This window comes from Leptinotarsa decemlineata, unplaced genomic scaffold (assembly GCF_025532065.1).
Source record: "Leptinotarsa decemlineata unplaced genomic scaffold, Ldec_3_MD MMD2_tig00001393_RagTag_RagTag, whole genome shotgun sequence".
In the NCBI taxonomy this organism is placed as follows: Eukaryota; Metazoa; Arthropoda; class Insecta; order Coleoptera; family Chrysomelidae; genus Leptinotarsa; species Leptinotarsa decemlineata.
The window spans coordinates 8,565,451-8,580,268 of NW_027412562.1; the positions used below are offsets into that span (position 1 = coordinate 8,565,451).

The following is a 14,818-nucleotide window of genomic DNA, read 5'->3' on the forward strand; positions in this document are numbered from 1 at the left end:
AATTCCTATCAGACCTGTTTTGCAGGGCTCATTAGTTATGAACTGAAAACGTTTGAAACTGTGGGTTCTATGTTTCCTATTTCATTATATAGTCGTTTCAAAAGATATCACTTCATAAATCATCATCTGCTGTTCTGCAGCGATTCAAATCCATTTCTCATCTGAGGGATTTTATCGTAGTGCATGTATGCATGCTATTGGGAATCTGCTTCTGAAGAACATTGAGATGGAAATACTCGAATGAGACGAAGCTGATTTTTCAAATTTTATTTGCATGATCGTTGTTATGTTACATATCTCAACAAAAATAGTTAGGCTTGTTTGATAACAAATAAAACATTTTTACAAATTTAACTCTAGTTAAAGCATATGGTACATCGCAGAAGGAACAATCACTCTATCTTCTCCCTGAACTTCGGTATTATGAGAGACTATTTGTGACTGCCACTTTCAAAGACTATATACATAGTTGCGACTAAGATTGTGTAATTCTTCATTTTAGCCTAGGTACGTAAAGATCCAGATTGCACATGATAAATCACTTTTCTGTTATATATCGTAACTATTAAAAACATCAATTCTGAGTGAAAATGACTAAAAACAAATATAAACAATATTGCACAAATCTGAGAGTCAGTTCGTTTCTGGTTAGGTTCTTTCACACAAACCTCACAGCTTACTAGCAATTTTTCGGATCGATTAGGAGAGGCTCACTGCATTCAGTTCAGTGAAACCTTTTTATACTGTGGAATTTCAAATCTCTTTCATGAACAGAGTTGGTCTCATGATGGAGGCACGAACCACATTTCTGTTCTCTGAATGCCAAACCAGCGTCTGAAGTTGTGACAAATATCCACATTAATACGGCCTCCACACCACAGCGTCACTATTTTGTCCAGGCCCCCTTTGACCTCCATTGGAACTCAACACCCTGTGTCCATCATCCTGCCTCACTGCTGCGGCTGCGCATGAGCCACTGTTGCTCAGCAAAAGATCTGTACTGCCATTCACCATCTGCCGCTGATTGCTTGTGGACAGATGATCCATCACACTCTGTATGTCATTGTGCTGCGTATGGGTAGTGTGGGTGTGAAGGGAGTGGAAGTTGTGGGACTGATTAGCAGCGGAATAGAGCTGTGAGTACAGTAGACCGGGAAGAACAGGATATATAGAATTGTTACAATTACCAGCGGTGTAAGATCCCTGGGACATATTTTGGTGCAGGGAGAAGTTCGCGTTGTTCACGTGGTTCACCCCCAGACTGGTCTGCGGGTTCAAAAGATCATCTTGGACGGGACTTTCTGCAGCGCTGGAGTTGTCAGAGAGTGATCTTGGTCCTGGTAGGGTGAAATCGGTATGATTTGTGGAGTATCGTGGCACTAGGAGAGATGAAGGATGTGTGCTAGAGTGAGAATGGTTGGTGTGGTTTTGTGAGGAAACTAAGCCCAAATGCTGGTCCAGATCTGTAGTCGCAGCTTCCGGGATCACTGAAACAAAAAATGGTAATGAAACAGAAATACAATGGAAAACTCGAAATGACTGTAGTTATGCGGATAAAACTGGTTAGATTATCCAACATTCTGCTGCATTTCAAAAATGATTACGGTTAAACTGGAGCCTATGGCGTAGAATATATATAAAAGAAGCACTTGTCTCAAACACCAAAACTGCAACACTATACTTGGAGCGCGTTTCATCAATCAACTTGGCGTCTTCAAACAATGAAGTGAACAGTTTACTCACACGCGTTTCACCAACCAAGTTTGCGTCTTCATTTCAGAACTTCATAGAGTATTTCAGTTCTGGTGCTTAGAAAAAGTACTTGTTTTTGATTCAAAAATGATGATGAGCTTCATTGTAAGCTATATCATACCATTTTTCATAATTTTCACTCCTATTTCCTGAAGTTTGATATTATAATTAAGACTTCTTACACTAGAGAAAAAACGAAAATACTGCAACAATACAAAAATTGTAGCTATATCTGTTCAAAACACCCTTTGAGAGAGTCTCAGTGGACAAAGTAGGACCTGTTTCTATGACAAACATCAAATGGTGATGATGAACTATTTCTCTGAACAGCTATAGATTGATTGTTTCTTTATCGAACTGACACAGTAGCGGAAGCCCTTCGTCTTCAGACATGATGGTTGAATGACAAAACAAGAATTATCATTGTTTGTTTCGGAAATACTGATACGAACTGGCTTCAATATTCATTCTGATATATAGAAGCATTGTCCATAAATAGGTTTTGTTGAACCAACGCTTAACTCAGCAAAAAATGGAAGTACTGTCAGACCAAGTATCGAGTGTGTCATTCGGTAACACCACCATACAAAGTTCATCAATTTGATATAGAAGCAATTATACAGAAAAGCCGCAAACGCATGATCTGAACCAGGAGATCCTCTGTGGTTATACTAACCCCAGAAAAATAAAAAAAGTTTGTTCCTACGTGCAATCTATAACCCTACGCGGAATCTATGAGTGTTGGAGGTAACTCATTTATTCTACACCAATATTGTATGTATCTTTTGTAATTTATAATATGTATATTTATTATATTCTTATTCTAGGTAAGACTTGGTGACCAAAATAACCGTGACTAGGGTTTAACACCTAATAACTTCAATGAGCAAACCGATCACCTGAGAAGACTAGCAAGAGGATTGGACCAATTTGATCTAACAAGCTACATATTGACCAAAATGATTCATCATTTGCAAACACATAGAGTTTGAATATTACTGGAGTCTTTTCACAACTCCAAACCATTATTTTAACAACTCTACACGTGTTTAGATCACCAAGTGATCATCTTCAAGAGGAAGATTAAACTAAATATACTTACAATGTTTTCCCTATTTATATCATATCTTCTAGATATCTGCGTCTTAAGTGTCTTAAATTAATTTCACAATATTGCCTTATCTACTAGTCTCAAATTGATTTTACAATGTGTCCTTATGTAATAGTCAGGTAAATGTAATAATTGAAATATTATTTCAACAAGCCATATAATATACTATTAGGTATTGGTCCACCATTGTTATCCATAATATTATTATGTTTACTCATTTCTACATTCACATAGGCATTTATATGCCTGTTGTTAACTTGTCTAACTAATCTCAATGCACTGAAGTCTATGGAATGGTCTTGTTGCAAAATATGATGGGCGACTGCTGATTTTTTTGGTCTTCCATATTTCATGTGTGCTGAGTGTTCCTTATAAAATAAGATATAAGGAACACAGCACACCTAAAATATGGAAGACCAGAAAAATCAGCAGTCACCCATCATATTTTGCAATAAAACCATTTCATAAACTTTAGTTCATCAAGATCAGGCAATATTGTGTAATTAATTCAAGATACTTAAGGCGCAGGTACCTAGAACAGGTACCATCTCGAAGATGGTCACTTGGTGATCGAAACACGTATCGAGGTGTTGAAATGACGATTTGGTGTTGGGAAAAAACTCCAGTAATATTCATTTCAATACCAAAGGTTCCCAACAGTGCAACACAAGTACGTGGAATTTGGCCATACAAGGTCTTATTCCATTTCTCTCTGTTCTATTTCATAACCAGGGTATACAAAGAGCTTCCATGCACTCCAATTTACTAGACAAAGTTGATTATGGAAAATAGAAAGTACTATTTATTGACGCTAATATGTTTTTACTTACAAGAACTAACTGATGAGCTGGTGGTGAAGGCATCTTGTGTGGACGATTGATCAGGCGCGCTTCCTGAAAATCCCAGAGCTGGAGCATTGAACTGGGAAGTCGGCGCTGCGCAAGAACCCAACGCGCTCGATGTGAAGTATGGGGAGTACGCACCCGCAGTACTGTAACCCCAGTGCGAATTTGTACTACTCAGACCAAACTGAGGCATATCTGTAACAAAATTTTTCATTTGATATACTAGTCTGAGAGCGGGTTGCACGGTTTTGGCATGAACAGATATACTAGTAGTAAAATGTAGTCTACAAATGGCGTGCTTCCAATGACAAAAATCATATACTGTTGAAAAGTTTCTATACTAAAAGACTATTAGTAGGAGAATAATTTCAGAAAAATGTAATCCTCTCAATAAATTGTGACGATTGTGTTTTTGTTCAAAGACGATCTATATGAGCTCCAGAAGACCTAATTTACGAATATCAAAGTTAAGCGAGGATTCCCAAGGTGGCTCGTTTGAAAGCATAGCTTTCATATTCATCATTGAAAGAGATCCGTTCACTATATTTTACTCAAAGTAACCAGATGAAACCAGAATCAAAATACAAAGCACTCGTGTTCAACACCAAACAGCGCCATAATTCTCATTAGTGGTGCTAGGCCAAAACACATGCATTGCTGGACTCAACGGTCCTTAAAGCACTAACCTAAGAAAGTGAAGATCTTCTTTCGACAGAAGACTCAATCCAGAAAAAGCACATAGATGGCATATTCATTAGGGAAGATGTCATTGCCTTAACTCACTGAGCGTTGTCTGTCTTTTGAAGGCAGTTGAATCGTGCAAATTCATGGTTCGGTATGATGAGACTTTCGCGGATCAAAAAAATGCTTCGTTTTTGGTTTCTGGTTTCAACCATGTTCTATATAACATAAACTGGCGGGTTGGCTGTCCTTGCTCATCTTTAGCTGCCCAAACCACTGTGCATGCTGTTTTCAGCGAGTGCATTGGCTTGGGATGTGGAAGTTGAGCAAACCGGCCATCGGATGCCTGCTGCCACGTAGCCCCGCTCTATACCGCAATGACAGAATCACTTGTGTTTCTGTTATTTCTTAACTGAATGGCATCCCAAAGATGACTTAGACCTAAGGTGTTGTTGTGATGCTGAGTCTATAGAGGAGATGGAGTTTACGACTCCAACTGACCACCCTGTAAATTCAGTTGGGGAGAGGAAGCTTCTCAACTCCCCAACTCCTGGTCCAACAACTGAACCTTAAAAAAAGGTTTGATGGTGCAGCCAGGAAACGACTGAGTCGTCTCCTCAAGAGCGGGGTACCTTATAAAACCGCCTTGCACCAAATTCTTGAGCGGCGTACACAGAATATGTCTCAGATGGGAGAGCAAACCCCTCATGAGCAGGTTAGCGCACGTTTGCGCTCAAGTGATGATTCACCAAAACCAGAGGCGAAAAAGCCCTGCACGGCTGAATCTGGGGCATCTTCAGATGTAGCTGATATGGGAAAGTTGTCGTGGGTATCAAGATGGAATTCTTGCAACTTGAATATACGACTACCTCATTAATAGAGCATATACTTTGTGCCTGCCCCGCTGGGGACCGAATCAGGTCTTTACGGTTCGGTAGAGCTGTAGTCTTACCATCTGACCTGAAAGACCACACACCATACAAACTAATCGGCTTCGTTAAGAAGCTGGGTTTATTTGCCCGAGTGTGAATAGGTGTGAACCACAATAAACCCTTGCGAGTTGCGGTAGAGGGTTGAATAGACCCACTCACTTTGGACCTAACCTAACCTAATCATTATGCATTATGTTTCAGTAATCATGAAAAATTATCATACCATTGACATTTTCATAAAAATTATGTTAGAATCTATCTAGGGATTTTTGCTGACACAAAATATTTCTCAATTTCAGTGTCAAGTTTAGTTTTCGTTCAGAAAACTAGTTTCAATTGAACATATGTTAATGTTAACTGCTTCCATATTTCTTGTTCAAGTGAAAGAATAAAAATGTAAAATTAAAGTACCTACTACATAAAAAGAGAATTGGAAGTGAACGGTTCATTAGATTCAGGCTATGGCTACTCTGGTCAATTGTTAAGCCAATAATCGAAAATGTTATGATTTCATTAATGATTGTCAGAAGCTGATGAACGATGTGTGCCTCACAGGTGAATTTCCGAATTTCCACTATACAACCAACAGTGTCGAATATTTTTTTACAGCGGATAATTGAATGAAACTCAACTTCTGAAATACTTGGTGATCTGATAAAATATATGTCACCATATTCAACGCAAAACCCAAAAGGTATAAGTGAAAAAAATCGGGCATATATAGACTATATAGAATGTAGTGACTGTTCAGCAGCTTATACAGGACAGACAGGCAGAAATTTCAACATAAATACCATGAGCCTATATGAAAAATCAGCAATATATGGATATCTACAAGAAATGAGCCACACAATGAATGAAGAAAACATGAAAATTCTTCATACGTGTAATGAAGGAAGGGAGATACATTTGTTGGAAGCATTGGAATTAAACTAGAGAAAAAACAAAAAAAAGAGAAAAAAAGGAAGGAGAGGGAAAAGAGGGAGAGGAAACATGTTGGTTGAGCCGCGATGAGATATTTTTGTTATAGCACTTACATAAGAAAACTTTACCAAGTTTATATCTTTGCGGAATATTATTATACAAACTATATATGTTATAACTGAAGGATCGTCGATATAAAGTGGTTCGATGGGACGGAGGAGAAAGTAACCATTCAAACCTCAAATTTAAAGTATGTACATTGTTACGAAATCTTATTTTATTATACAAATATGATGGACATTTGTTATTTAATATTTTATGGAAGAGGTTAGCCGAGTGTAAAACACGTCTATTTTTCATAGTTAACCATTTGGTTTCCTTGAGTTTATATGAAATTCTGACATATTTTCTAATACCATATATATATACCTAAGACATGATTTTTGAACTCTTTCAATTCCAAAAATGTCTTTTCTATACAGCCAAGAACCGGAGATAACATCACAATATGCAAAATGACTCAACACAAGGATAAAGCATTTTCATTTTCATGTAACTTCTTTGAACACATTTTGTGACATGTTTTGTAAACCTTAAATTCACGTCCATTTCGATACCTAAATTTTTAGCCACGTGCGTGGGGCATATTACTGTATCACCAATAACAATATTAATATATCTTTCCACCAAGCTACGATTAGTACCAAAGACAAGCAGATTAGTTTTGTTTGAATCGATTTTGAGGTTATGAGTTTCAGATGCTGAAATGGGACGAGCTAGATCTTTATTCAATTTTCGATTAGCAGTAGCAACGCCATTAGGGTAAATAGATATAGTTGTGTGTCATCGGCATATATATGTGAATTGCAATGTTTTAAAACAGAAACTAGATCGCAAGTGTATACGCAAAACAATAAGGGTCCAAGTATAGATCCCTTTGGCACCCCAAATTTGATAAATTCACTGCTTGATTTTCCCTTTGAAGTTTCTACAAACTGTTAACTATATTTAAAAAAGCTTTTAATTAAATTTATAGCAAGTTCAGAAAACCCGATGAAGTTCAAAATTGCAAATAAAATTGGATAACTAATGGTATCAAAAGCCTTGGAGAAATCTATATGTATTAAAGCAGTCGTGTTACCTTTGTCAGCAGCTTCGAAAATATCATCAGTTATTTTCAAGAGGGCAGTTGAACAGCTGTGTTCTTTACGAAATCCTGACTACTACCTACCTCTGAACAAGTAGGTAGCAGGCTTATGGGGAGCAGATCGTTAGGAGTATTTGGACTTGATATTTTAGGAATAGCCAGTATTTCAGATATCTTCCACATTTCAGGAGATATTTTATTTTGCAAACATGATTTTATTATATGAGTGAGATATGGTGGTATTATAGGACAGCAAAGAAGTAGCATATCTATATTAATTTCATCTCAACCTATAGCTCTTGTTTTTATTTCTGAAATACATTTCTAAACAATATTTTCTGTTATCGGCTTAAAGCAAAAATTGTCAATAGATATATTATTTTTCAAATTACTGTTATAATAATCCAATAACTCATTAGTAGGTATAAAATGTTGGTCAGAATTACTCAAAAAATATTTACTGATTTTAATAGGATCATTAAGTCTTTCTGGCAAGTTATTTTTTTTTTACGAGAAATCTTTAAGTTCATTTTATAATAATTATTTACTCTTATGGTTATCACTTATAACCTGATTGAGATATGCTATTTTCCCATTTCTCATCATGATATTGGTTTGGTTCCTCAGTAATTTATGATAGTTCCAATCAGTAACGTTCTTAGTTTTTTTGAATTTTAACAATTATAAATTGAAAGCTTATAAAGTTGACAACAACTGTCAAGTTGTTTATTAAATACTGCAATTGTTTTCCAAGGCAACCCTTGATTATTATTTATGGTATTTTCAGAAGAGTGCGACTTACAATGATGCGGTGGCTAGACGGTTGTATTGAAGCTGAAGGAGGCCATTTCCAACACTGAATTTAGTGAATTCGTTCGTCTAGATGTTAATGTTATTAAATATTTGTTGTTATTGTTACATAATTAGTAATGGAAAATTGTAAAAATAATAATTTCCAAAAGAAACATTTAATTCCCCATATTATTTCTTGTGAGGTCCAGGGATATGCAATTAGGTCGACTTTTTTTTCTTAAAAACTGAGCAAGATACCAAAAAAATTCAGGAGACAAAACAGTTGTATTTCTAATAGCTCAATCCAAAGAGATAATAAAAATTGCACAAAAGTCAGTAGCGTACATTTTTAGGTCAAAAATATTCGTTCAAATCCCGCTCGAGACGCCACTGGACTTAAAAAATTGAATCGCGTTCAGGCTAAATTAGCTCCCTAATGTTATAAATACCATTGCCAAATTACAACAAAATTAGGTGGAGGATATTTAAGATATTTACGAATAACTTTTCTTTTATTTTTATTTTAACACCCTGTATCTTGAGAACGAAGGAGGTACGGACCCATGTTTATATGAACATTTCGTCCTAAAATTACCTAAAGAATCCTCTGTTGAATTTATGGTACATACTTGATTAACACCCTATACAATATCGCCCCCAAATGGTGATTTTATATTTTTTGAGAATATGTCCTCTTCACTTTTGTTACTCCTGAGAAGTGATAGCTTGTTCATTATAGCTGGAGATTTTAATTTGAATTCTATGGTAGAATCAAAAGATAAATCTGAATTCTCAAATATCTTAAACTCTTTTGACGCTGTGCTAACTATCAATGAATACACTCGTATAACCAACAGATCTGGAACTTTCATTGATGATATTATTATCTTATTTTCAGAAAGGAATTGAAGTATACCTCAAACGTTATAAATTCATGCCTCTCAGACCATCGAACCCAACTCATAACTATTGAACAGCCTGTATATATCAATGCTCCAATTTTACTTATAAAATTTTCAGAAAGTACAATTGGCTATTTCATATCCGAAATAGGACGACTCACCTGGCATCAAGTTTTTAGTGAAGCTGATACTAATGAAAGTGGAATATCTTCTCGAGTAAATTTTGTGATCTTGTCAATTCCCTCTTTCCAGCCAAAAAAAATCAAAAAGAAGCCAATGTAAAACAAAAAGTGGATGTTCATTATCGATTTCGATAATAGTCATTTATCTCCATTTCGGTGGGGAATTTAATTGACGGATGACTGGAATTGACAAATTGGACAATTTTGCCCAACCACCTACTTGTAGCAGATAAACAGACTGAAATATCATCTACGTGTCGGTACCAGTATAAAAAACTATCGTTCAACTGCTTATTTGCAAGTTCATTATCATGGTTACTCATAAAAATTTCAACAGGCAACGAACTTTCTTTCGTAAGCCCTTCGCTGCATAAATAATACTTTCCATTAAATTGAAAAAAGTTTCAACCTAGAGAAATAGAGGGTGAATCTAGAATATGGTTAACAGATTATAACATCCTCAATCGTCTTTGGATGATGAATTAATGCTTGTTTTTTGAACATATCGAATTTATCATATTCAGTTGTGAAATTCGTTCTGGATAGTTGAACATTTCCACTTCAATGAATGTTAATTAACGTTCAGTAGTTTTCACAAATGAACCGAAGATATATAGGGCGTTCCAACGAAAATTCGACCTTCCCTGTAAGTCCCATGTAATCGACAATTTCAAAGAGCACTTCGATTTTTATTTCTATGGGATTAATTCTTGATATGAAAATCATGGTTAACAACTACCGAATGATTCATCATTTGAAAGTTCTTTTGTCCCTCTATTACTTCTATAATTTCTTTCGAAATTGGTTTATTCGTTATTGAGAAATTGAATGTTGAACGTTTTATTTGAGAAAGTACAGAAAATTCGCTGTCGTTCATTTTGATGAGGAAATCAACAACAAATAATATCAGTCTACTCTCGAAAGCGTTCCGTACATTGACAAAATGGTTTAGACTTTCGCGGCTGAGGTTTTCAGTGTCACTGTTTTTTGAGTTTGAAAGCCGTGGATTTTTGGAATTTCTTGCCTAGCTTCTTCAAAGGTTCGAGCCATCATGGCTTGCTGTACGATTACTAAATTTTAGGCTTCGTGAAGCGTATTCATGCCTTGACACGTAATCCTGTATTTGTACCTGTACTTGTACAGGCCTCATGTCATTCTGTTCATTATTCTCGAATTCCTCATAATGGGGTTCCATATTCGATTGAGGTTCACCGCTCTTTCTTTTCTGTTGAAATTCTCCGTGTGTTTGTGGATCTCTATTGCCTCCCGTACCAGTCGGCTATGGTATCCCTGGTTGGGAGCAATTAGTTCTGCGTTTTCAAATTAAATTATGTGGTCTCCTTCACTAAGTGCGTGTTCTGCCACAGCTGATTTGTCCGCTTGGCCTAGTCTGCAGTTTCATTTATGCTCTTTCAGTCTTGTTCCCACGGATCGTTTGGTGGTTTCGATATATACCTTCCCACAATATTTTTAGCCGACCTGAGGCTTTGTTGTATCTTCCTCGTGGGTTTGAACACTGTTTCGATGTCGTGTTTATCCAATAGGAATTGCATACTATGCCAAGCGGACAAGTCAGCTGTGGCAGATCACGCACTTAGTGAAGGAGACCACATAATTTTGTTTGGAAACACAGAACTGATTGCCCCCAACCAGGAATACCATAGCAAACTGGTAAGGGAGGCAATAGAGATCCATAAACACACGGAGAATTTCAACAGAAAAGAAGCAGTGAACCTCAATCGAATATGGAACCCCATTTTAAGGAATTTGAGAATAACGAACAGAATGTTCCAGAAGCAAGTACAGGTACAAGTGCAGGTACAAGTACAGGTACAAATACAAGTACCAATACAACGGATCACCTGATAATGCATAATTACGCTTTACGAACTCTAACAGTTAGTCATCAGACAGCAAGTCATGATGGTTAAACCTCTGAAGAAACTAGCCACTCACGTCAGCGAAACGTCAGGAAGAAATTACAAAAATTCACGGCTTTCAAACTCGTAAAACAGTGGCACTGAACGTTCCGTACATTATTCAAGATGTCCGGAGCCAGCAATTGGCATTATCGAACGATTCTCTGTCACAGGTCTTCTAGATTTGTAGACTTAGTAGAGTACACTTTCGACTTCAGGTGTCCCCACAGAAAGAAATACATTAGTGTGAGATCAGGTGATCTAGGTGGCCACTCCACTGGACCCCTTCTGCCGATCCAACGCATTGGAAAACGTTCGTCCAACGAACATTGAAATGTGGGGGTGCACCATCCTGTTGGAACTTCATTTCATTTTCTTCTAAATTGTCATCATTTTCTAAAATTTGTATAGTTATAGTATCTACACATTCTTGTAATAGATTAAAGTATGTGTCTCCATTGAGATTATCTTCAATGAAGAATGGTCCAACAATATGATTACCGAGAATGCCGGCCCAGACATTCAATTTGTATGTAGTTTGTGAATGTGTTTCCATCACCAAATGAGGATTCACACCGCTCCAGTAAGGACAATTATGTCTATTCACGTCACCATTCAACATGAAAGAACTTTCGCCTGAACAACTCACAAAACAGAAGTCGACGATCAGGATCATTTTCGTTTAATTTCTGAACTAGACTTATTTTGAAAGGATGAACTTATGGGCTTTCAAAATCCGAAAAACACTAGTAGTTGATACACTAGACGCTCTAGCTACTCATCTTGGTAGATTGTCGATTATCCATTTTTACATATCCTGAAACTGCAACTTCAACTCCGTCATTTCTGACAGGACGGATTTCTTCATGTTTTCTGTTGTGAACAGAACCAGAAATTCGAAACTTATCCATCAACCGTTTAACGTATTGATGGCTCACGTTGTGGTCTGGATGATTCGTATTATAAATTCTTGCAGCAGCACATTCATTATTTCAATTACATGTTGCAACAATTTCAATTTTTTCTTCAGTAGAATAAACCATGTTGTTCCACAGTGAACAAGGATGACTCGATAATAATTCGTGAAGAAGTGACAGTGGCCAACTATCTACTTTTTGTTCTGCGACAACTAAATTAAACAAAAACTACCAGTGCAGAAAAAACTAACAGCATCGTCCATTTCGAAACGGTTACTACTGATTAAATAAATTCAATCAATTGAATAAAATCAATCAAGAATGCCGATTTCTTACTCCGGACATCTTCAATAATGTAAGGAACGCTTTCGAAAGTGACTGTACTATGTATGGAACTAGATGGAGGTCATTTTGAATACTTTGTCCGTTGACTGTGGTGCCATTGATATTACTTTTGTTGATTTCCTCAATTAAATGAGCGACAGCGAATTTTGTGTAGTTGTTGTCTGCAGGGGGTGAAATTTCAGGTATGATTTCCATATCAGAATTAGTCTCCCTAGAAATAAAAATTGAAGTGTTCTTCGAAATTTTTGATTACACGTACGTTTCTGACTTGGGGGATCAAGTTGGAACACCCTGTATAATATCCATTAGATAGTGCTAATATTGTCATACAAGATTTTCGAAAAAGAATTATAACAACCATAAAGTATAATTCACCAATTTTTTTTCTATCAGAATATCCCTTTACTTTCATTAATTAAATCTTGACACTCCTCTGAAGGGAATTTATGCACAAACAGATTAAAGAGAGAATATCCAGCATTACTATACGAGAACACTTTACATTCAAATCACTACGCTGAGTTTACAAGCAGAATGAATGGGTTTTGTTTTCATTTAGAATGTTTATCCCTCGGGTAAAATAAAGGGGTACTCCTAAATTAGATATGTTGCACGGCATGGAGAAGTTATTCGGATTTTTGGTTCACTATTTTGAATCTGAGCTTAACAGGATTGTTACTGAGATTTACATTTTCTATGGACCGAAGTAACCATTTGAAAGTGATATGCAAAATAAGAAATTCTTGATTTGATAAAAAATTTGGAATATTTGCTTTTCTTTATTTTACTTCTCTATAACTATAGATGGACATTATCTTTTGATATTAACAGTATACTTCTATTGAGGAATATAGTGAGGACGTAAATATAGTGAGGACTTAAAAAGCCCTTCCCCCTCCCTAACTTTTGAACAAAACAAGCTATCGAGGTCGGGTAAAACTCAGGAAAAAAGTACTAATTTTATTACGTTTTGACATAAAAATGATTGTGGTCACGTGGCTTAGTGTCAAGAGGGCATCATTAACATTTTTTTAATGTAAAGAGGGGTCACGTAGCTCCTGATTTCAAGACCTTTCGATTCTCTATCCAACACCGCTGTGTTCGTAAAAATCAGTCAAGCCTGACAAGCGTCTATTAATTTCAGAAGAATTTCAACTCCGTTACTGATTCTGGTCGAAATAGGTGCGCAAATAATTGTTATTTCAAATTGTGGTTTTTGTTCCAGTTATTTATAGTAGGGGAGCCTACGATGCCAAATGGAGATTTACTCGGGCGTCATAGAGACATATTAGGTTGCAAAGCTTAGATGAAAAGAAGAAAAAAATGTTATATAATATATACCTTTTCATCGGTGGGAGAAGCGGCTATAGATTTTTAAATAGGTAAAAAATTACTGTTGCATGGACATACTCGAGCGCGTCAAATATTGATAGCATCAATGTCCTACTTATTTTTAATAATTTTCGTATGTTAATCTGATTGTTGTTGTACGTAAGGGTTTAAAGTGAAAAGAAAAAAATGTAATCGAGCGCGTCAGATTTTCTAAAGGGGTGTTAAGTGCAACAAAAAAAAGCTCTCATTCGATAATTTGACGATTTCGATCTGACGCAAACTCGAGGCCATTATTATAATGCGGAAAAAAATTGGTAATTTTGAAATACGCAAGCGCGTCAGATTAAGATATATATCGTTCATTTTTATGTTCAAGACGTGATGTCTCATAATCTGACAATTATCTAGAGGGATTCGCCTAATCTGCCAAAAAAAATATTTTTTTAATTTTTTTTTTAAATCATTGAACTTAATTAATTGAGAAGCTCAGGAAATAGCATGCAAATAAATAAGTGTATGTTTCCTAAGTAGAATACTTGCATTTTTAAGGAAATAATTCGAAAAAAATGCCCAAAAAATTTAATTTTTTACAATCATTTGAATAATTAATCTTCATCACGAACGAATCTCTGTGATAGAGAAAAAGTGAAAGAGGAATAGAAACTCTGAGAGGGAAATATAGGTATCACACAGCTGCACGCATTAAACTTTATCGACGAATTTTTGTTATTTCGCCTCGCGGAAATCATCAGATTAAATCTTTTTCGTTATCCTTGAATTATCTTCTTCAAAATAAAAAAAATTAGCTACGCTCGAGAATGTCGAAATGACGTTATTTTTTTACAACTTTGCTGCCCTACCCTATCATTACGTCACTCTCAAACTGTCAGATTACTGGAATATACATTTTTTAGCATGTAATTAACTCACCCTACCTCAATCTGACGCGTTCGAGAATTTCTGATAATCAATTGTTTTTTACTAATCGGATCCTTTTTCCTCCACGGGCGGCCTTATATATGGCCTTATATACCGGT

At 36.1% G+C, this 14,818-nt stretch overlaps 1 protein-coding gene across 2 annotated transcripts in view; it reads right to left on the reverse strand.

Moving 5' to 3' along the window:
• Window positions 1–252: 252 nt before the first annotated feature.
• Window positions 253–14,818, reverse strand: part of RunxA (RUNX family transcription factor Runt related A) — a 99,980-nt gene continuing 85,414 nt past the window's right edge. For both annotated transcript variants that reach the window (XM_074175952.1, XM_074175951.1), the window contains exons 4-5: window positions 3,694–3,903; window positions 253–1,487 (exon numbers count right to left, since the gene is read on the reverse strand). In XM_074175952.1, coding sequence (XP_074032053.1) covers window positions 859–1,487; window positions 3,694–3,903 — 839 coding nt within the window. In that variant the 3' untranslated portion in view covers window positions 253–858. The remainder of the gene's footprint in view (window positions 1,488–3,693; window positions 3,904–14,818) is intronic.